The sequence below is a fragment of the Crocodylus porosus genome, unplaced genomic scaffold (assembly GCF_001723895.1).
Source record: "Crocodylus porosus isolate Cpor-Errol unplaced genomic scaffold, CroPor_comp1, whole genome shotgun sequence".
In the NCBI taxonomy this organism is placed as follows: Eukaryota; Metazoa; Chordata; order Crocodylia; family Crocodylidae; genus Crocodylus; species Crocodylus porosus.
Window position 1 is genome coordinate 737,359 of NW_017728904.1, and position 23,704 is coordinate 761,062.

The window sequence follows — 23,704 nt, forward strand, 5'->3', positions numbered from 1 at the left end:
ATTTTCTCTGCACTTCTTTTCCTTCCTCTCTTGTGGTGAGTCAGGAAAGCATGCTTCAAGCTCCTGACCCCTGCCTTAGCATGGTTATTAGCAAAAGGTAGTACTTTGGAGTCTGGACAGACACCATGCAGTCAACATAAGAGAGGGAGGCAATGGTATCACATGCGTCCCATTTATGAACTGTAGGAAAGGCTGAGAGGGGCACACAGGTGTTGCTCTCCTACCTGCAGCTCCATGTTGCAACAGACTGTAAGTAGTAATTTCATAGCCAATCTGAAAACAGAAACCTTTCATGCCACACAAATACGCATCTCCCCAAAGGAACGGCATGTGTAAGCTTGCCTGCTATTAAATGCCTGGGTCTGGAATTCTCCAACCAACAAGGATGGCAACAACTCCCTCCCTGAGGCCTGCAGGGCTTTTCCTTTGAGCCAAGTGACACTGGGTGGAAGGTGATGTTTATGAGCAGATCAGTCCCTGAATCTCTGAGATCACTGATAATGTCAGTTTTGAAGTCTATATTCCACCAGTCCAAGTCATCTTCCGCCATGAGTTCCCCCAGGACATGGACCCCTGCTAATTTTCAGTTGAGAAGAAAGTTGCAAAGTCTACCAAGAATCCCAAAGAACATGCATTCCCTGCAACGGGAACAGAGCAGGTAGCTGGATTGCTTTTGTTTAATCAGGCACTGCTTCAAAACCTTCAAGACACATTTGGATGCTTAGCTTGCTGGGATCCTATGATCCCTGCTGACTTCCTGCCCCTGGGGCAGGGGGCTGGACTCGTTCATCCTCCGGGGTCCTTTCCAGCCCAAATGTCTATGAAATCTATGAAAACCTTCAAGGCCCGCAAGCAGATCATCTAAAATACAATGGGAAATTCAGCCCAATTCTGGCTTCCCCAAGCATGCACCATGTATTGGCAGACCCAGGCACAGGCATCGGTGAACCGGGCGGCTGCCTGGGGCCCAGACAGAAAGCAGGCCCAAAAATTGAGAGGGGGAATTACAGTAGCAAAAAAAACATGTTAATATGGTGTATATACAGGACTGGCAATGTTATCAATTGAGAATGAACTATTTAAAGACATCAATACCACAGATGTGATAAAGACTTTTGCAACAACAACAAAATGCCACCGAGTGGTGTTTATATAAACATTTTATAATAAAAGCATGTGATTTGAATATTTGGTTTTCTTTTTTTTTTTACATTATATCTTCTACTCATCATTTATTAAAATGTATAAAAATGGTATTTTTTCCGTTGTCCGATTATTATGATCGTTATCTCTGGTGAAGGGGGGCCAATACTAAAAGTTGACCGGGGGTGCCAGGAATCTAGATGCAGCACTGTATATTGGGGACAGGTCCCAGTTACCAGACTGGTAGAGGTAGGCTGGTAACTTCATAGTCAGGAGTGTGAGCATTTTGTTCATTTTACAGTACTGCTCTATTGATATTAGAATAAAAGTACAGAGACTATGGGCTAGTTTGAGACTGCAGAAGGATCTCCTTTGAGAACGAATGACCAGAGTGAACTCTATCAACTTTCATTGCAAGGGTAAGGCACTTTCTTTGGAGCTTGCCATTCCCAATAAGCAATACAGCCATGTCTAGTTTACACTTCCAGCCCTGGTTTTCAAGGCTCTATGTTGCTATTCCTCTGCCTTACATGCATATTACACTCATGGGCTTTCTGAAAGCTTGCTAAAAATGTATAAAAAGATGCCCTTTGATTTCCATAGGCATTGGCCTAGTTTCTTGATATGTCAGCCTCTGTCCCAGTTCCACCCTTTTGCCCTGACGACACCCAGTTTGTTTCCCAAACCGTCCCTAAGCCTCTGTCCTGATGCTCCCTTGAATGAATGGAACTTCCTCTCAGTCCTGGTGCCTGCAGCAACTTCCACCTTCTCATTTAAATCCCTCCTCATGACTCGCATCCATGACTCCTCATGACTCACTGCTTCTGACAAATGGTCGCCATTAAAACTACAACCATCACTCAAGCCTTTTAATGGAGCAATCTAGAAGAATCCATGACAGAAGTAAGTTAATGCCATGTACCTGCCTTACCCTCCATGTGCATTCCTTATCCTCCTTGGAGCTATCCCTTGAGCTACTCATCTCAAACAATCACCTACCCTAGAGATCTTTAAAAAATGACTTGACACACATCTTGCTGGGGTCATCTGCCCAAGCGCAGGGGGGCTGGACTGGACGATTTTTTGTGAGGTCCCTACCAGCCCCTAGCATATCACACAAGTTTCTATTATACACACCAGTGGCATATCTAAGCACTTTCTAAGTCAAGTGGGTCTCTAGCAGATCTCATGGCTCCTTGACTTCCTTCTTTGGTAGAGGGGGCTTAGATGGATGATATTGTTTAACCAAATGAGATCAGAAACGCTAGGGTTGAGACTACATCTTTCACCATAGAATCATAGAAAATTAGGGTTGGAAAATTATAGAAAATTAGACTTGGAAGGGACCTTAAGAGGTCATCTAGTCCAACCGCTGCTCAAAGCAGGACCATCCCCAACTATACCATCAACTATATCATCTATACCATCCCTAACTATATCAGCTACATCCTTTCATTGGCCTGCAACTTACTCTCACATGTTTGAGAGATGCTGTAAAAATAACAGCAGCAGTATTATTCTGAGTGAAGGCACTCACCCTCCAAAAGATGATCTGGTGGATGGGATTATGGCTGCCTGAGAGAGCAAGGGCCTGAACACAGTGATACTCTCCAGTCTTATGTCCTTAAAGTCCTACGTAAGGATTTAATGCTGATGGTAGAGGTAGCAGAAAGCAGACTTCTCTAGCAAAGCTAGCTATGTGTACCCAAATCATGATGACTAGATTATGGATCACAATCATTCCTCTCTGCTCTTTTTCAGGCCCTTTCCTCCAAGGAACACAAAAGCGCTTCACATGCTTCAATCAACCAAGCTGTACCACAACAGACATAGCTGCCCAGAGGAAGCGTGAGAAAATGAATCTCAGTAGCTGGACCCCCATCATATGCCGGCACATGCTCCAAAAGCTCAAAATAATTTTAGTTCTGTAGACTAGTGTGATTCAGCTTTCAGCCAAATGTTACCCAGTTGAAGCTGATCAGCAGCATTTTGGCCAAGTGTTTGTCTTCCAGGCTGAAAAATGTGTGGGGATACCAAAACTGCACCTCTTCAGGCAAAGCCCAAGTGGCAGAGCTCTTTTCTCAGAGCCATGCGCCGGCTGGAATTGCATGCCAATTTATTAATCCAGTTGTTGGAGAATCTGTATTAATGGTGTGCGGTGTGCACTGGCCTCTGGTGGTAAAAGTGTGCATAGGACGTGGGCATACCCAGAAGCCTGGAGACATTTTCCAGATAGGTTTGAAATGGGGACAAGGAAGGGGAAGAAAGCAAGGAAAGAATCTCTTACAAACTGTTAAATATGATTTCCTAAAGGGGAATGGTGTATCAGTCTTTGACAAGTCCCCTCAGCTGGATGCAACTGAATAGTAGCGAGTTAACTGCTTTTTCTTTTTAGTCACTCATCGCATACTTTCACTCACAAGTATATTTTACACTCTTTGAAATAGCCCTGCCATCCACCCTGCTCACAGCCCTGACAGTGCCAAGGACCAGGTGCTTTAGAGAAAGCCATCAGAAGCCAATGGTAGAAGAGGCAGGTCATTTGCCCTTACATAAAAGTCCCACCCTGGTCTAGAAACCAGCTTAATCTCTGAAGCAGGAGGTTTAATATTTATTGCGTATGTCACTGTCTCCCATAACTTTGGAGAGTCCCGTAAAGCTCCCATGCCTGACTCCTTCCAGATCTAGAGGCAGAGAAAAATCAGCAGATGAATTAATGATCTGCCCTTCCACCATCAGCAGAAAGTACTTTATTCTGAGAGGCTTTCTGTGGGTGGGGGCATTAATATTCAGCCAGATAAATGAACCACAGAAAACAATCCTGCTCTGGCCAGGGGAATGGGAGAAAATGGGGAAAAAAGGAATTAAAAACAGTCTGTGCCCTAGTGTTGTAGGAAGATGACATCATTCTTGCAAAATATGAAAATCTATTTAAGTTCTTAAAATACGTGTCAAACACATGCTGCTAAAGAATCTGTATTATTCATTGAGCAGTTACTCACATCCCTAACATCAAGCACTGCATTATTCACATGCTATTAAGCACCTGGGAGAATAGTGATGGGAGCACAAGAGTACCTTAAATAGGTTTCTGTATCTTGGCCTAAGGAGAAGTATGCTTATTGCATTGCATATATTCATTAATACGTGAGCAAAGCAATGTAATTTGGCTTATTAGAGTTGACGTACTATTGTCTTACAGTCCGCAATGAATCAGCAATAATGAGGGTTTCAATGGACTAAAATAACCCAGCGGTAGGGATAGGCACAGTATCACGTGCGGACAGAATCACAGGACTCTGGACCATTCCTGCCCTCCATACCTACACCCCTGGTGCAAATGCAAAGGAGGCGGCATAGTCAAGACCCTTAGAAAGAAAAGCCCCCCTTTTTTTTTTTCATTTTCCAAGCCATCTCTCTCCAGTCCAGCCTTTTTCTTCTGGCATCCAGACCTAAATTGGCCTGAGTTCTGTGCTGAATGGTGGTTGCATTGAGTCATTAAATGATTGTTTTCATTCTTACTAAGGTCCCTGCTTAGCAGAGCTCGTGTTGCCAAGAGGCTCCCTTGTCTACTCCCCCAAGCTGAGATAGCCGGGTCACTTTCCCATCCGACGCATCCTTGAAAATGGATCACTGGTGATTCCTGAGAAAACAATCAACTGCGCCAGATTCTCTTATGTCAGGGCCATGCCTAACAACTTTCATCCCCATCACTGTCAAGTAAATATTTGCAATTCAGTGAAGACACGTGTCACCTACTTGACTTCTTAGATATCCCAGACTATTCATTCTCAGAGCTGCCATTATAAAAAGAAACAATGAGTGCCCACATGTGGGGAAAGAGCTCAACAATGAAAATATTAACATCAAGGAAAACTGGATCCAGCAATGGATCACCCCTGACATCACTAACACATTTCTTATTGCTGGGGATTGAACAGCAGCTGTTAACCACCTGAAGGGGGACTCCGAAGAAGACGGAGCTGGACTGATCTCAGTGGGGGCAAGTGACAGAACCAGGAGCAATGGGTTCAGGTTGCAGCAAAAGAGGTTTAGGTTGGATACTAGGGAAAAAAATCTCACTGGAATAGGTTACTCAAAGAGGCGGTGCAATCTCCATCCTTGGAGGTTTTGAAGACCTATCTAGACAAAGCCTTGGCTGGGATGATGTAGTTGGGGCTGGTCCTGCTTGGAGCAGGGTTTGGACTAGATGTGACTTCTAAGGTCCCTTCCAATCCTCATTTTCTATGACCCGATACTCCACATCTAAACCTCCTGCCTTTGTTTTACCAAGGCAGAGCTGAGCAATGTTCCTTCCCCTGTACTGAATGTTGAACAGGGCTCATTCTGGCCAAGGTAAATGTAACTACCTACTCCATAAATGTAATGTTATTAAAGACCAAGTGTGAGTGTGGAGAAACCCAAACTGTAGCACACACCATGAGGGAATGTCTATTATCTTTTTAATAGCTGCACTGCAGACCTGCACCAGGCGACTGATGGTGCCTTGCAACAGATATCAAATCTAAAGTGGTCACTCCAGCCTTATCCCTTGGTGCCAATGTTTATAGGATGCTTAAAGCTTTTCTCTCATTTGGTTTCTAGATTCCATACAAATAAACAAGAGAGTTTGTTCCCTAAAGCATGCAAAAAACAAGTTTTCCAACTATTTAGTTGGTCTAATAAAAGCTATTACATTGACCCCAAAAACCTTGTGTACAAATAAATAACACCCAGCCACTTCTCTTCTGCCCTAAATTCTTAACTGAGGGGTCGGGAATATCCTGCCTGTTTGGAAGATTTCAAGGAGCTTTGCAATCACCAGGCAAGATGGCCCCAGCAGCGTGTTATGGGTGTGTTGCAATGGGGAACATTTTTTCCATGCTATGTCTCAGCAAAGTGAGTGCCAGGACCCAGAACAGAAACAATCCTCAGATTATCCTTCCTTCTTAAAAACTGCATGGCAGGAAAGGCACCGCAAAACCTGGGGCACTGTCAGAACATTTCATCTGGCTCTTTCTGGGTGAAAATGGAACAGATTTGCCTCCAGGAATTGCACCCTGTAGCTCATGCTGCTTATATGCATGCCACCCTCCGTGGGGATCCTTTGGAAAGAAGAGTCATCACATGCCTCTAGGAGCAGAGAACTGTCATTGGCTAAAGATAATGTGTGGGGAACTGAATTATTTTTACAGCACCTAGGTCTGATTCACAGCTGGAGTCCTGGCTTCCATCATGAAACAAATCATTAAAAAAAAAGGAGAAAGTAACTTAAGTAGCCATTACTGAACTGTGATGGGGCAGTGGGGATCTCACGTTGGATTTTGCCTTGCCTGTGAACATGAAGACCAACTTCAGGAAAAACATCTCCCCCCCACACCCCGAACTCCTGCATCTCAGAAAAGACATCCTCATCTCCCCAGCCCCAGGCAACTACACTGACTTCTCCACTCATCAGGATCCAGTTTAAAGTTCCTCCATGTGCTTGCTCAAGCCAAATTTGTGGATTCCCGGTCTCTCCTAGCACAACATTCACACAACTGTGCAGTTTTGCCATTTGGAAAAATCTTTCCACTTCCTAGATTCCCCGTCTTATTCCAGCTGGCAGCTGAAGCACAGGAGGCGTTTCTTCTCCCTTTGCCTATAGCTGATATGCTCTGCAATTCTGCTGTTCATGCAGTGTCTATCTCGGTAAAGTATATATACACAAAAGAGCCTACTCAATAAAAATCTGTGCTTTTACACCTGGTCTCTCAATTAAAAAAAAAAAAAATCATCCTTCCGGTGTGTTAATCAACCCAGAACCTGGGCAAAGGCTGTGTCTAGAAAGAATTTCATCATAAAGCTGCTTCCCCTCTCAACACAGCCCTAGTTGTGCTCCACCCTCCTTTTAGCATAATAACAAGGTTTGCAGCTAAATACTTTGAATGTTACAGACAAAAAGCAATGTGTGTCTGCATTCCTGTAGCTTCAAGAAAAAATAGAAGCCCCCTTCCTCCCTGGAGCATGTGATACCTGCAGAGAGCTCGCTTGTCTAGGGTTAGAGTCAAGCCCCCTCTAAAACTCTGTATAAAAACTCGGGTGGCTTTGAAGAGTCACTCAGACCCATGAGCTGTTTTTAAGTATGAGCATTTCCTTGCTGTGGTTGGAGGAATAGAGGGACAGCATCAGCATCGTAGCACCTCTCACCCCTGCTTTCTAGCAAGTTTGGCTACTAAAAATGCAGCTTGAGAGAGCCCTGGCTGTAACTGCAAACTGGACACAAAGTTATTTGAGCTATAAGGGAGGGAGTGTCTTCTGCCATCTCTGGAGCACCTGAGAAAGTAGGCCCTGAGCTCAGTGAGGAAACCTGTCTGCTACCAGAAACCACTTCACAAACAGCAGAAGAAACTTTCCCCTAGGATCTCTCCCAGAGCATTTGCTCTAGAGCTCATCTCTCCTACCACCCACCCTGCTCTCAGGCATCACCTGATACCTGCTGTTTATGCCCAATTTATAGTCTCCTCCTGCTTGGTCATTGCCTCATTAGGAGGCACACCTGCAGTGATCTGAAACCAGGGCATGGAAGTCATTAGCCCTCTATGTGACTAGCATGCAGATATAGGGGTATTTTGCTCCCAATGCCCTTTCCAGCCATATGTTCTAAAGCTAAGTTTATTTTAGTCTGCCCCTCTCAGATTATGTGGATTTTAAAAAATGGTAAGTATTTCTGACTTGCTGCAGGCAGGGGCAGGAAATAAAACTCTTTATTTATCAGTTAAAGCAAAGATTTTCAAACATGGAAACTTAATGTTAGGACCCTCCTTTTAAGAGCTTGTTCTAAACGCCTAATAGCATGTTTCTCATTTGCATTGCATTTATAGCATCTGGATGTAACCACGTTCATATGCTCTTAGGCCAGGCTCTTGCAGACAAATGAGTATTTTGATAACACTGTTGTCATCCACAGCCAGGGAGGAGCAGGCCCAGTGGGAAGGCAGAGGAGTGACTTACCCACATCTCTTCCCCCAGGAAGATAAAGCACAGCAGTGGGGAATGCATTGCCCCAGTCTTTGCTGTCCCTGTGGTGGGTATAGAGGCCTTGCTTCGGCTGCTGGGTCGAAGATGGAACTGGGGTTTTTGACCCAGGCAGATCTGAGCTTAAATGGTCAATTCACTGGTACGTGCCTCAGTTTCCCCCTGGGTGAAAGGGAGATCATTGCACTCATGTCTCTGGGAAGCCGTGGGCGATCTGCAGAGGGGATGAGCTTAGTGTCTGTGTATGATGCGCAGCATTATGTTTCACAGTCAGAGCGGGCACCTCGTTAGCACCGTGTTTGGCCGCTGTTGTATCCCTCGTGGCCACGTGGTGGCAATAGTGGAAAAGGTTCCTATTATAAGTCTATATAGCCAGAGGCCTGAATGACAGCCTGCATCCCTGAGGTCCAGAAACAGGGCTTGTAACATGGCCAGACCCATGGTATTCAGAAGTAATTTTAGGCATCCATTGAATTTATAGCTTCTTGATGCAACCAAGTCCATGTGCACTTAGGCCAGGTTCTTGCAGACAAATGACTATTTTGATAAAGCTGCTGTCATCCACAGCCAGGGAGGAGCAGGCCCAGCGGAAAGGTTTGCCTTGTGCTATGTGTTGCCTTGTCCAGCGGAGAGCAATGAAAATGGTTCGGGGGGCTGGAGCACATGATTTATGGGGAGAGGCTGGGGGAACTGGGCTTATTATTTAGTCTGCAGAAGACTGAGGGGGAATTTAATAGCAGCTTTCAACTCCCTGCAGGATGGTTGCAAAGAGGATGGAGCTGGACTGTTCTCAGTGGTGGCAGACAGAACAAGGAGAAATGGGCTCCAGTTGCAGCAAGGGAAATGCAGGCTGGATGTTGGGAAAAACTTTCTCATGAGGCCAGTAGGAAAGCGCTGAAGCAGGCTGCAGAGAGGCGGTGGAGTCTCCATCCGTGGAGGTTTCTAAGACCCAGCTAGACAAAGTCCTGGCTGGGATGATGTAGTTGGGGGTGGTCCTGCTGTGAGCAGGGGGTTAGACTAGATGTGACCTCCCGAGGCCCCTTCTCACCCTCTCTTCCTATGATTCGGTGAGTCTACGAGCCAGTCCTGGCCAGTTCTGAGCAGTGCAATCTGTGCCGTTTCCCTGGGGTGCACTTAGGATGCTATAGGAATATGTTGTGTTATAACAGCCCCACAGCTAGCTGGAACATCGTGGGTCCTACTGTATTACTCATGTCGTCCACTTGCAGTCTTGCAAAGTTATAAACACTGCTTCCCTTTGTCCTAAAAGTCAACCCTTTGCTACTTGGGCTAACAAAGCATGAACTGGCACTAGAGCAGGGGTTGGGGGGAGCAACATGCAGCACATGTCACAAGTGACACAGGCAGCCTCAGTGTGTGGCACATGACAAATCAGGAGGGGGCAAGCAGCACATCCACAATTAGCGCACAGAGCAGAAAGCAGAGCAGCAGATTGGCCAGGGAAGACAAAGCTGAGAGCAATACGAGGCCTTTCTTCTCCGGCTGTATCAACCCAACACCTCTGACATGCATTATAAAAATGCCTGAATTGAGAGGGAATCCAGCTGGAGTTCCTGCCTAGGTGAAATGTGCTTCCATCCACCTCTGTAGTGCTCAGGGACCAGAATTAATTGCAATAACAAATCAACTTATTCCCAAGGTGAAGGAGGTGTCAAACTGGGTGGTTGTGCAGTTGGAGGGATCTGGTCAAATGAGACTCTTCTGAGCACACCTAAATTAGTCCAGTTCTCCACTAGGTGTTAATTATGCCCTTCCCTGACATTACTGATATTTCTGTAAATGGTCATTTGGAAGCATTAGGTTTTTTCAAGACTGTTATGCTGGAGAGCAATTGCATGCAGACAAAAGAAGCATTTTTAGTCTGTGTGACCCATCTCAAGAAGTTTGCAAGGAGGTGACATAGGACCGGCTAAATAAGAAAAAAAAGCAGCATTCTTCAATCGTCTACCCTAGAGTCTAATGAAACGAACCCCTCCCTTTCACCAGGAATGAGCCCCAAAGAGCAATGCTTCTCGGTGCCACTGACCAGATTCAGCTCAGAGACCCCTCTTTTGCATCTCCATGGATGCGATCATTATTACTCATACTACGGCAATGCTGATTGCAATCATAACCCCATTTGCTATAAGAACACAGAGCAAAACATGCTCTCAGGAGACTGCAGTCAAGCAGTGGAAAGGGAAATGAATTATCCACAATCATACAGCAGAGCTGGGGACAGAACCCAGGTTGTAGGGCTCTTACACCAGGGTGTGATCCACTAGACCACACTTATTGCTATGTAAGGCAATAAATCGTCTTAGAGTAACAGGGCCCTGTGAGTTTTACTTTATGGTACATTAAAAATATTGCCTTAAGCAAATGCCATCTACCTGGGGAGAAAGGCTAGATGATAAATCTCTCTCCCATAGACGTGTTTCTTTGCACATTCCCCCTTCCCTTCTGCAATATCAGTTATTACGATCACTTGTGATTTAAATATGGTCAACGTACAACTACACTCAGAGAAATAGTCCTAACAGTACCTACCCCTAACACGCAGACATGCACAGAAGAGTATTACTTCCCAGTGCACTCGCATGCAGAGAAGCTATCATAGCAACAGTACTTGCCCTCCATAATGCGGTCTCTCTCTCACACACAGTTTCTAAGAAGAAATGCTTTAAAATTTGGCCCTGGGAGATGGCAGACACAATAGCAGCAAGGGGAAAAAAATGGTTATGTCAAACCCTGTCATAAAAAAAAGCATTACGTTCACTTTAACATCTCAGTTTCCCTTGAAAAAAAATTCCTTTACATCCTATGTGTCTGCCCCTGCTTCTGTGATGCATCCAAGCAGTATGAAGCAGATCCCTTCCAGAAGTTCATCCTTGCAAAACGTGTTTTGCTAAACAACATTTCAGAAGCATTTGTAGGCCGCACTTAAAAGAAAAATCCTAAAATTAAAAATAGCCTCTTTTTATTTTGAGTGTAAAATGTCTTTGCGATGCCCTCAGGGTTGGGCTTGCTTTGGACATACCTTGTGGTAGCTTTTGTAGCAAATCAGTACAATAGAAGTAAGTGTACAAGGGGTAAATAAGGATGTGGAGGAGATGAAGGTGTAGCTGGGTTTGCCACCTATGAATCAGGCCACTGAGCGGAGAGGGTGTCTCCTGTGGAGATGGAAGGTATGATTAACACCCCTATATAAGCCCTCTGACCCACTCCAAACTGCACCTCACTCCTTCTCAGACCTGGACCAGGTAAGTCTGGAGATAAAGAGGCTATTTAATAATATGTTATTAAACATTTTAACAGCTATTGAACTTCTTTGCTAGTGGAACAGCCAGAATGCTCCTGGATCTCTTGGTGCTGATCTCTAATCAAATAATTTCTACTGTTCTCACCTTTTTTTTTTCTGAATTACATATTAAGGATCAAAGCGATAAGATTCTGTGCCTCCTCCAAGCTGGGTTACGGTCCTCTGTCCAGCGTAGTCGCATTTATAAAGCAGAATTTTGCACAGCATGTATTTAACCAACAAGCAAAATGATAAAAGGGGAATGAGTGTTATTGATCTGCCCCTCTGTTAACCCATCTCTCTCTCCATTCAGCTGTTCATCTCTCCAACCGTTCGTACAGGCATCCATCCGGATAACTAGATCTCCACACAAATGTCCAGGTATTTATCTCCTATGCAAGATTCTCCAATTCCTTTATCTCTCCGCCTCTTTCTCTCTTTTTTGTCTCATTAATCCATCCATCCATTTCTGGATCCACTCCGTCTCTTCATCCACCCACTCCGTTGGTCCATTTGTCCATCTGTCTCCCCAGTGGAACAGCTCCGCCTTGCATATCACTGCAACAGCGAGAATGGCATCCCTGTGAAAACAAAACCAACCAGCAGCGTCTGCTTTTTTATTTCCAGATTCATTGGCACTTGCAAGGAGATGACCCAGCTGCAGGGCAATATTGAAGGCATCATCAGTGCTTTCAATGCATATGCGAAGGAGGATGGAGGCTGCATCACACTGAGCAAGGGAGAGCTGAGGCAACTCATCCAGCAGGAGTTTCCTGATGTGCTAGTGGTGAGCACTCCCAAGGCACCTGCTCTAGCAGTGACAGTCTGTTGAGTATTCTTGTTTGATTGTTTGAGAGACCACGCACAACAGCCAAATTCACCTCCGGTCCAGTCTCACTGAAATCAATAGGGCCAGTCTGAATAGAGCCTCAAAGACTTGTTCCTGACTCGTGCTATAGCAGGATGGCAATGTAAAAATCTGGAACCGGTGGTTGGTTCAGAGTTGATAGCTTTTATTAGACCAACTGAGAAATTGCAGGAAAAAAATCTGCAGAAAAAGATTTTTTTTTTGGCAATTTCTCAGTTGGTCTAATAAAAGGTATCATCTCTGAACCAAGGGTTCCAGATTTTTGCATTTCTTCTTGCCTCAGACCAGCATGGCTACCAAATACATCCCTGAAACATATCAGGATGGCAAATGATCACCGACTTGTGGTTTTCCCTCCTTTCTGCTTGCATCACAGGTCATGGCAAGATTTTAGCTCCTCAGGACAAGGCTGTGAGTAGCAGCTCATAAGTGTCAGCTGCAGCTTAAAACCCTTATTTACAACTGCTTTCCTTCTGAGTCTGATCAAAACGGCTGGGGTCTTCCTTTGTCTGAAAGCCACAGGATGCATTTCCATTCATATAACACAAACCCCAGCATGCCCATCGACATGCTGGGAGGCCTGCAGGGCTCTTCAAGCAGTCTGAATCGCTGTCCGGTGTCTGTAGTTTGACACTGCGAACGCTGAAGCTTAGACTATGACATGCCAGGATGCTACCAGAATCAAGGGAACACCCTTTATATCAGCCTAAAGAGAGAGCAATATGCATGGGCGGATTTCTAGAAAGACGTTTCAGCGCTGTGTGCACGCCAAGTCTTTAACCAAGTAATTGCTCTTGCTTCTGCAGCCAAGCAAGGGTCTTTCTGAAGCCCAGCAATTACCTAACCGCTATCTCTAATCCCCAGGGTAGCTCCAAGAGCACCACCAGCGATCCTCATTAATTGTTAATTTCCTTGTACGCCTCTGGAGCTCTGTAATAAGTAACAATTGCCTCCTTGTTCTAACATGAATTCCTCAAGTGCCTGAAGGCATAACATAATGCAGAGACAAGGGACCAGATATATCTACCTGGCTCAAAAAACCTGATTTCCATGTGCCAGGCTAATACCCTTCCTCTTCATCAGGGGCTCGTCCTCTTGGCTCTCCTCCTTAGGACGTGTGACATACTCCACTGGTGCTGACTGCAGGGCTGGGGTGCAACACCATACGGGGGGTTTCTCTCCATGATAGTGAATGATGCAATTGTGGAACAAAACAGACTCAGGATTCAAGTGGGATTTTAGTGGTCCAGGGGTTTCCTACAGCTGTTCCAGAGCTGGTCTTGTTGTTTTGAACAGGAGGACACAGGAAGGGTTAATGCATTAATGGACTGGGGTCTGGGTTTTGTTTCCTTGCAGAAACCCCATGACCTCCAGACCATCGACCAGGTGCTGCAGCATCTGGACGCAGAGAGCGAGGACAGAATCGACTTCGATGAGTTTCTCGTCCTGGTATTCCAAGTGGCTAAGGCTTGTCACAAGGAGTTAAACCCATGCCAGCCATCGGGAGACGGTCAAAGCTCAGCATCCCAGGGAGATGCAAGTAGGGGCCAGGCACAGAGAGCAGAGGAGGACCCCGGCCGCCGTCACATCCAGGAGCCTCAGGCTCTGGAGCAGGGCCAAAAACAACCAGAGGCACCAGAGCAGGATGCCAGTCGCCCGCAGGCTCCCGAGACCCCCACCGCAGAAGGGGACCTGAGCCACCGCCACACCCAGGACCCAGAAGTATCTCAGGGAGATGGAAACCGCGAGGCCCAAGCAGCTGAGACCCCAGAGCATGACTCAGTTCGCCGCCAGGGCCAAGAACTAGAGCAGGACCCGAGCCACCATCGAGCCCAAGAGCAAGACCCAAATCGTGAGGGCCAGGACCCTCAAGTCCCACAGCAGGACGTGACGCACGAGGCCCTGGAGTCTGGTGCCCTAGAGCAAGCCCCAAACCGCCATCCTGCCCTGCAGTCCAGCACCTCAGAGACGGACCTGGACCGCCATCAGGGCCTGCAGTCAGAGGCCCCAGAACAGGACCTGAGCCCCACCGCAGAGAGGGAATCAACCCACTATGAAGCCCATGAGCCACAGGCCCCAGAGCAGGGGTCCCAGGAGTCCCAGCCAGCTGAGCAAGACCAGAACCGCCATCAGTCGGAGGAGCCCGAGACTTTGGAGCACACCCTGCGCCACCAGCCCCAGGAAGCCCAGCCAACAAAGCAAGACCTGACCCAGGAGACCCAGACACCCAGGGTCCCCGAGGGGGATGTGAGCCGTGGGGGCACCCCGTTCTCTCCGGCACTTCAGCAGGACCGTGGTGCTCAGCAAGACCCAAGAGAAGAAGCTCTGACAGCCTACCGTCCATACATCTACCAGTGCCAGACACCACCAACATTTCCCTATCAGTGGCTACCAAAGCAGTAAGGGCCAAAATCAGACCTCCTGTCACTGAGGAAAAGAAAAAAGGCTATAGACACCCAAATAGTCCAGCTTAACTCAAGGCCACTGTCTATTTACCCAGCTTCTCTGGCCAGTTCAGATTTCCTAGCACTCTGCTTGTCTTTCACCATTTGCCTACAGTCCTGCTCTGTACAGTTTGATTCCTTATGTCCTTTGAGCCATAATCCTAACAGATGCTTTTGCTTCCCCCCTTCTGTTGGTCTCCGGCTCCATGTGTAAGCAAGGTAATAAAACCCAAATGCAAGAGCACGATGTTGCAGTGCTTTGGTGTCTCACTGCTAGCGTGCTTTCTGCCTCCAGTGCTTCCATTCATCATGCAGCCCCTCCACTGTGCGACGTGGGGAGGCATCTTCCACCACCGCTCAGTCAGCAAAACGAGCTCAGGCTGTCAGAGATTTCTGAGGGGATGATGCAAAGGGAGGAAGCAGCTAAACTCCCAGAAAATGTCTGCAAAAAAGCAAAACGAATAACCTGGATGATGCATGTTTTAAAAAACAGGATGCACCGCATCCCATTCCCTTAAACACAAGGTACAAGAAACCTGCTAAATACTGGCAGCTTCCTGCTGCCCTGGACTTCCCTGCCAGCGTGGTGTTGTCCTTCCGCCACCCAGACATGCAAGCAGGACCCTTTGCCACCCACTGGCCACTATGCAGAGTCCAAGCACACCTTTCTCCCTTGGTGTTGGCTTTAGGAACGAAGCCATCCTCTCTTCTGCCTTCACCCAGGCTTGGCTGCTTCCTCTCTCCTAGCTACTCTGCACTCCTGTGGTTACATGTACAAAAAGAAATCCAAAGTCCCATCTACAAGTGAGCCCCCAACTCTGTCTTTGGACACTAGCCCAAGTCTCTCACCATTGCACCCATGCCCCATGTCCTTTAAGCAACCCCTTTTTGCCAGTGCCCTGAGTGACCCCTTCAAGAGATTTCATGGTGATGACGATCACTAATAAGATGTCTTCCTCCCCAGCCTGCCTTTCCCTGTAGCTGATGAGGAGGGTTCTCCATCTATACATAAGAGACTATCACCAGTCACAAAACGATGCCCTGTGTTTGTGCCACCTCGTGGTAATTGGAGCTAATGACATGGGGAAAGCTGACATAATATAATGTCAAACACCCAGCCTCAAGCCTGAGTGTCTCCTCTATTGCAGAAAGGCAGAGGGCTCTGTTACGTCAATGTGCAGGTGCCAGCAAACACAGCATAAATGCAGTGTGAGTGAGAAAGAGAAAAAGTGCTTGCATTGGGTAGGTATGTTTAAGGGGGGGAAGATACACACGGACCCTTGCCTTTCCCTCAGAGCTTGGGGGTTAACAGCCACAAAATCTCAAGGTGAAACTCCTTTATAAAACCATTCATGGCAGAAACAACAGCAGGAGCATTACAGAGCCCTGGTCATGGACCAAGCGCTGGGCAAGCACAGGGCAAAAAGCTGGTCCCTGCCCAAAAAGGGCACAATCGCAGTATAAGAGGGACACAGACACATGGAAGTGAAATCATCCCATGGGAGCCGCCTTCCCTTCAAGAGCATAAGGCTGGGATTTCCTAAGGAACCTGCCTAGCACCCAGCTACGGCTGCATTTCAGTGGCATTCATGTCAGCGTGGCTGTGTCAGCAGCCCCCAGGACGTAATGAGCCAGAGATTATTATGCGACATACGACTACTCCATCAAAAGACAACAAAAAGTCTTTTTGGGGTATATAGGGACTAAAAGGAAGGTGCAGGGCAGCACAGGACCCCTACTGAACAAGGAGGAGCAATTAGTGACAAACAGGGGGGATAAGGCTGAGCTATTCAATGACTTTTTTGCCTCTACGTTCCAGAACAGGGCTCAAGATGATTCTCCTAACAGGTTTGTAGATGGGCATCAGCGGGACACCAGCCTACCAGCTGTCCACGCTGACTTGATGCAGAGTCCCTTGGATGGACTGGATGTGTTCAAGTCGGCAGGCCCGGATGAGCTGCATCCGAGGGTACTGAAGGAATTGGCTGGTGTCATAGCAGAGCCACTGGCATGGCTGTTTGAGCGCTCGTGGCACTCAGGTCAGGTCCTGGAGGACTGGAAAAGGGCCAATGTGGTCCCTATTTTCAAGAAAGGGAGGAAGGAGGATCTGGGTAATTATAGGCCAGTCAGTCTCACCTCTATTCTTGGAAGGGCTTTGAAAAGATTATGAAGGATCATATTTGTGGGAGTCCAGCGGGAAAAATAATGCAGCAGGGAAATCGGCATGGATTTGTAGCAGGCAGATCATGCCTGACCAATCTGGTTTCGTTTTATGACAGGGTCACAAAATGCTTAGACGCAGGAGTAGAGGTGGATGTCATTTTCTTGGACTTTAGCAAGGCCTTTGATACGGTATCTCATCCCATTCCCATAAATAAATTAAGAGGCTGTGACATAGATGTTTACACAGGCCGGTGGGTGGCAAATTGGCTTGGGGGGTCGCACCCAAAGAGTGGTAGTAGATGAGTCGGTATCTACCTGGAAGGATATGAGTAGCGGGGTCCCACAGGGTTTGGTCCTTGGACCTGTACTCTTCAATGTCTTCATCAGTGACTTGGATGTGGGTGTGAAGTGTACTCTGTCCAAGTTTGTGGACGATACTAAATTGTGGGGTGAAGTGCACACTCCGGAGGGTAGGGAACAATTGCAGGCAGACCTGGACAGGTTAGAAAAGTGGGCAGTACACAATAGGATACAGTTCAAAAGGGGCAAGTGCAGAGTGCTGCGCCTAGGGCACAAAAATATCCAGCACGCCTACTGGCTGGAAGTGACCCCCTCAGCAGCACAGGTGTGGAAAGGGAGTCATAGATTCATAAACGTTAGGGTTGGAAGGGACCTAAACAGAGTCCGACCCCCTGCCTGGGCAGGAAAGAGCGCTGTGGTCAGGTGATCCCAGCCAGACGCCGATCCAGCCTTCTCTTAAAGACCCCCAGGGTAGGGGAGAGCCCCTTCCTTTGGGAGCCCATTCCAAATTTTGGCCACCCTTACTGTGAAGTTTGTCCTGATGTCTAGCCTAAATCTTTTCTCGGCCAGTTTGTGACCATTGTTCCTTGTTACCCCAAGAGGCGCCCTGGTGAACAGAGCAGCTCCGATCCCTTGCTGTGCCCCCCTGATGAATTTGTAGGCAGCCACAAGATCACCTCTCAGCCTTCCCTTGCAGAGGCTGAAGAGGTCCAGGTCCCCCAGTCTCTCCTCATAGGGCCTGTACTGTAAGCCCCTAACCATACGAGTGGACTCCTCTGGACCCTCTTGAATTTATCAACATCCTTCTTGAAGTTCGGCACCCAAAACTGGACGCAGTGCTACATCTGCGGTCTGACCAATGCTGCACAGAGAGGAAGTATCACCTCCTTGGTGATATTTGTCATGCATCTGCTGAAGCATGATAAAGTGCGGTTAGCTTTGCTGATGATTTTGTCACACTGATGACTCACGTTCATCTTGGAGTCGGCTATGAGTCCGAGATCCCTTTCTGCTTCTGTGCTGCTGAGAGGGTCACTTCCCAGCCAGTAGATGGATATTTTTGCACCCTAGGTGCTTCCAAGGGAGGTGTTGCTGTCCCCTACCTTGGGGGTCTTTAAGAGAAGGCTGGATAGGCATCTGGCTGGGATCACCTGACCCCACCGCTCTTTCCTGCCTAGGCAGGGGGTCGGACTCGATGATCTGTTGAGGTCCCTTCCAACTTTAGCATCTGTGAATCTATGAATCATGCCAAGCCAAAGCTTTCTTGTCTGTGTTCACAGGAATGACATTTCTGCCACAGGATTTGGGGACCCCAGAAAAGGGAAAAGCCTATTGAAACATAAGGCTTCTGAGAAGTTCCCTAGAAAACACCAACACTGGGCTCTTCTCAGGTCTTCCAGAGGAAAAGAGTAGACTGCTGCTTTGCTGTTCTACTGCCCAGATGCAATTAACCTCCCTATTCACAGTCTGAGTGAGCGAGAACCAGGATATAGCATAGCCGAACAGTCAAAATTAAATTAAACCAAACAAGAAAGTGGAAAGAAATGTATTTTAGCTCAGCAACAGAGAAAAGTTTCAAGGCTTTCCTCTTCCATCCACAATTCAGCTGAAAGCAACACAGTTGGTAGAAGGTTTTTCATTCTGATGACACTGCCTTTCAGTTTTTCAATCCGCCTTTTGCTCCTTGCTTTCACGGGTCGGGTTCAAGGGCTGCACTCAATCCGTCCATCCGTCTTGGTTCCTATAGTGGTCATCATCACTGCATCAGTGAAGACAAAAAAACAAGATTAATCTGCAATTCGCCCAGCCATCATTCTTTCCCTGGGTCATTGCCCTTGAGTGCAAATGTGCATTGAAGAGGCCCAAAATTTTTTTGGGTGTTTCTGTACAATGAGCCAAGGAGGTGTGTAGAAGTTAGCTACTGTATACTTGTCGCAGACACACCTGACCCAGCCTCTGCTCTTCTCTCTATAATTACACCTTGTCCTCTTAGCACAGATATTTTAGCCATAGGGAGTGCATATATTGGTCATTTCTTTTACATGGGAACATTATAGTGCAACCTCAATAATGGAGCCAAGATGAGCATGCAGGTACAACCCTGTGAGCCTGGAAGGAGTGGAAAGGAAAATGGGTCTGCTAGGGAGTGTATGCCCCGGGGAGGACATGGGTTGTCCATGATTTAATGCCCTGTAAAATAAGCCGCCTCCTGATTTTACCCTGTAATAAGTGTCAAATAACCCTCCCTCTGCTTTTTCCATAATCACAAGTGGCAGTTTCAGCAGTATTATAAATGTTGTAAGTTCTTGTAAAGCAAATTCAAGTAGCTTAATTCAGCTTTCACGAGCAGGGGTGTGGGTGCACTCCACCCCAGAAGCAGTCACCAAAGGGAGGGGAGGTGTTTAACCCAACTGTAATAATACCAGGAGGCCTGGTAGACAGGGAGATGCGAAGCCCCCCGAAGTGCTGCAGTGTCCATCCCTTCCTATCCTGACTGTGGTCCACTGAGCTGTGCTGAACTGGGCAACAGGAGAAGGAGTAAAGGGGCATCCTACCAGGCACCCAGTGCAGAGCTAGGCCGCCCTACTCCTTGCACAGGGAAAGGGAAAGGGCCAAGACTGTCTGTCCCCTGGCAGGTGGGCAGATCTTGATTTGGGGGTGGGGGAAGGTAATTAATCCCCCTTATTAATACCTATGTAATAATTTGCACAAGCACTGGTCCTTTTCTGCAACTATGCACCAGGACAGAACTAGGGATAAAAATCACACCTTTAATTGTCAAGAAGACAATCAGGGGAAACTTTTCTTCTTTATTTTAACTCCATGTCAGCTCCCAAACACTAGATCCCTGGTCAAAAGATGCAGAAGTCCCTCAGGACTAAGACAGGAGATTGTTCCAACATCTTACAACACAAGTCAACTGGAAGTCTTCGACTTCGAAAGTTATATTTGCAAAAGCAGCTAAGAGACTTAGGAACCCTAAGAAAGGCAACATATATTTTAAAGCTGTTGGTTTCTTAGTACTGCTATGAATTCTGCAACGTTTTACCAGCATGGATGGCAACCAAAGGCAACACCATTGCAGAGAAGCCACATCCAGGATCCAGGAACTGCTGCCTTCTAACTTCAGGCCTCGGGGGCCAGCGTTTCAGAACAGATCAGCACCAACATCCACTCAAAGTACTGAACAATACGGAAGAGATCCCTGCTCTTGTGTCTCAAGCCAGACAAAATCGAGACAGCCAAAATATTCAGCCCCTTTTCGACTGCCAGCTTAAATCCCACGAGGCCTTCAATTCCCAATGAGAGACAATCTTTTTGCAGCTCAGCGAGCGTATATGAGCATTATTAAGTCAAGCTTTTACATAGAGGGCTCAGCCAAACTATGCTATGCTATAGCAACCGGACTGACTTTGTAAAATTTGCAGTCAGAAAGCAAGGTATCACAGCCCATATTAAACATGCCGTGTCTTTGGCTGGTTTGCAATGTATGATGGGACTGCAGTGGCTCTGCATAGCTGGTCAGCTGAACCATACCTGGCTATCCTGTATTGTTTTACCTTGTCCAGGTGGGTTGATAAGCTGTTGCGTAAAACTACATGTACGTGCTCCACTGCACTATAATATTCTCCTTTTAATAGCACCACAAATCCACCATAACATTACTGTTTCCTAAGGGTATCATTACTCCACGGGAGGGGTATAGTTTGCACAAATATAATTTTATCACAAAAAAGGGGGGAAAATGAAGAACTGTTAGTAACAGTCCTTCACACTTACTTATCTAAGCCTTTCCAAGGGTTTTATAGGTATCAATTAATTAAGCCTCACTACACCCATGATTCTCTCTCTGGCAGACTGGCCAACTCAACCCCAAGTTGCACAGCAAGCTGATGCAGGGCTGCGGCTGAAACCCAGGAGTCCTGGGGATGAATCCCCTCTGGACCCCATGCCCCTCAGAGCAATGGTCCATCTGCTGCTGTTAATATTAAGGATCCAGTACTGCACAGTTCAGCTCTAAATTGCCTTAAACAATCACCCGAGGATCCAGCACAAAGCAATTTCCTATTACAGGTGTTGGAGTGGGGAGGAGAGGTTGTTAATTAGAGATTGAACACAATTAAACTGAAAGCAGCACACGGAAGCAAGGAAAGTTGAGCCTTTTTCACCAGTGTTTTTTTTTCAATGAGAAATTTTTTTTTGGCTAAGTCGCTGTTTCCCAAACTCTCCCAGTGTTGCATGTTCCTCTCAAACCCCATCAAATAGGAAAATTTGGTTTTTTTTAAGCTTTCACCTTTTTTTTTTAAGCAAAAAACTGAATTGTTCCAATAGAAAAATACCATTGAAAACATTTCCATTTCTTTGCCTTTTCTGGCTGAAAATGCATTCCTTTTTTTTTTCTTTCAATTTGCCCTAATAAAGATATATCCGGGTAGTCACTTAGGCCTGGACTCTCAACTCCATTTACATGCCATTGTCTTCATTCAGATTTCATTGTATTTTACTGCCCCCATGAAAAAGATTTTAAAAGCTCCAAGCATGGATTAGAGCTTGATTCAGCCTCGACATGGACTTTTGGGAGACTTATCATTAATTTTATTTAATTTTTTTCTTGCTGATGACAATCTAACACAGGTGGTGGTCCCTTTTCATTGGTATGTAAATCTGAATTTTTTTTTTTCTGTGCGTTTTACCATGCTATGCCCTTTCTGCTAGGCATTGATACTACACCAATCGCTAACAGATCTACTATTGTCCTCATCCCTGGGTATCACAAAGCAAAATCCAAAGCCCACTGATATCAGGCTCAGGATGCCAATAGCATTTACATAGTAACAGGCACAAAAACCCAGCAGTGCTACTGGATCAGGCCCATCCTGTGGGCAAATCAGATTTCTTGCAATCCAGGTTTTGATCTTGGCAACACCATCATCTTCCAACCTTACGCCTTTGGGATCTGGGTAGAATTTGGCCCTCAGAGATGAGCAGATGCTGCTGTAACAGTATACAGACAATCCTTTTGTTACGCCACGCCTTGCCCACCAAGTTCAGCTATTTAATGTGCATTTGTTAGTTTTAAAAAAAATTAAATACAGCCTTCCTGGAAAATGACCTTGCAATTCAGATGAGGTGGGACCAACGGGTGCTAGAATTGTTACACACTGGCTGCTATTTCTGGGTTCAAATGATAGGTGAGGGGTTGATAAGTGAAATAACCCGTTTTAGGACCTGAAGGTGTAGCTGGGCTTGGCGACAGATGAATCAGGACACCGTCCAGAAGGGGTGTCTCCCTGCCATAATGCAATTAGGGACCCTATAAAAGAGCCCAGGTCTCTGGCTTCTTCCAGCAGCTTCACTGAATCACACTGGTTCCCACTGGTGAGTCGGGTAAGTCAGCTCTTAAAAGAGCCTTCTCAGTTTCACAGCAGGGAATTTTTATTAGGAAATAGTTAATCCTGGTGCCTGGGCAATAGTGAGGATCTTGCAAGATAAACTGCAGAGAGCTTTTCTGAAAGCCTTAAACATTTGTCTCTAGGAAAATGCTGTTTTGATTCATTCTGCTAGATGCAAACTAATGGCAGCGCTTAGAAAGCAGATAGTGACCTTTATCTGGGGGGGGATACAGGTTTCTGTGCCTCTCTCTGGTTCAAACAATGAAGTTATCCCAGAGGGAACAGAGAGGAGGATTTGATGTGCAATGTATGCATGTGGATGTAGGTATGGCTAACACAACATTTCTAGATCAAATCAGCAGCAGCAATCCCTCGATTTGAGGATGATCTCTAATGTGGCTCATTGATGGGTCCAAATAAAAGGAAGTGTATGGACCAATGATGATGGCAGTTGCCTAGATTTTAGTCTAAGCTGTTTTCTGCCACTAGCTTACCCTGTAATCTTTCAAGGTCACTTCTCTGCTCTCTGACTCACTTTCCCCATCTGTAAAATGGGGCTAGTGAGCCATTTTCCCAAAATGGTTTGAGCGTCCCTGCAGATGGGGCTACATAAACACAAAATGTTATTGTCATTGTTGTTAGTGGTGTTGCAGTGGCTCAGTAAATTATCAACGGGAGACATTCTGTGTCTTGTCGAGCTACCCACGCCAAGTTTGGTGCAAGAAACCAGACTACTTTGCATCTTGAGCTGAGGCCATGCAGAAATGAGTTTACCCTGAGCTGCTGTGTTTCAGGTCTTCCTAGAAAGCGCTGGCTTTCTTGCCCTATGTTCATGTGTTTCTGCCTTGCTTCTACCCTGGCACTGCAGTTCTCATGGCTGGTCAGCCTCTTTCTATCAAATGTCAGAACAGAGGGCTTACTTTTTCATTCTAAGAACTGTGTTCATAGATTCATAGATGCTAGGGTCGGAAGGGACCTCAATGGATCATCGAGTCCGACCCCCTGCATAAGCAGGAAAGAGTGCTGGGCCTACATTACCCCAGCTAGATACACATCCAGCCTTCGCTTGAATACC

At 46.5% G+C, this 23,704-nt stretch overlaps 1 protein-coding gene across 1 annotated transcript; it reads left to right on the top strand.

The window, feature by feature from the left end:
- Window positions 1-3,370: 3,370 nt before the first annotated feature.
- Window positions 3,371-15,031, top strand: LOC109324746 (cornulin-like). Its single transcript, XM_019556775.1, has 3 exons — window positions 3,371-3,510; window positions 12,087-12,248; window positions 13,686-15,031. Exons 2-3 carry the CDS (start codon window positions 12,111-12,113, stop codon window positions 14,730-14,732), a joined length of 1,185 nt encoding a protein of 394 aa, XP_019412320.1. The 5' UTR covers window positions 3,371-3,510; window positions 12,087-12,110; the 3' UTR covers window positions 14,733-15,031.
- The last annotated feature ends 8,673 nt before the right edge of the window (window positions 15,032-23,704 follow it).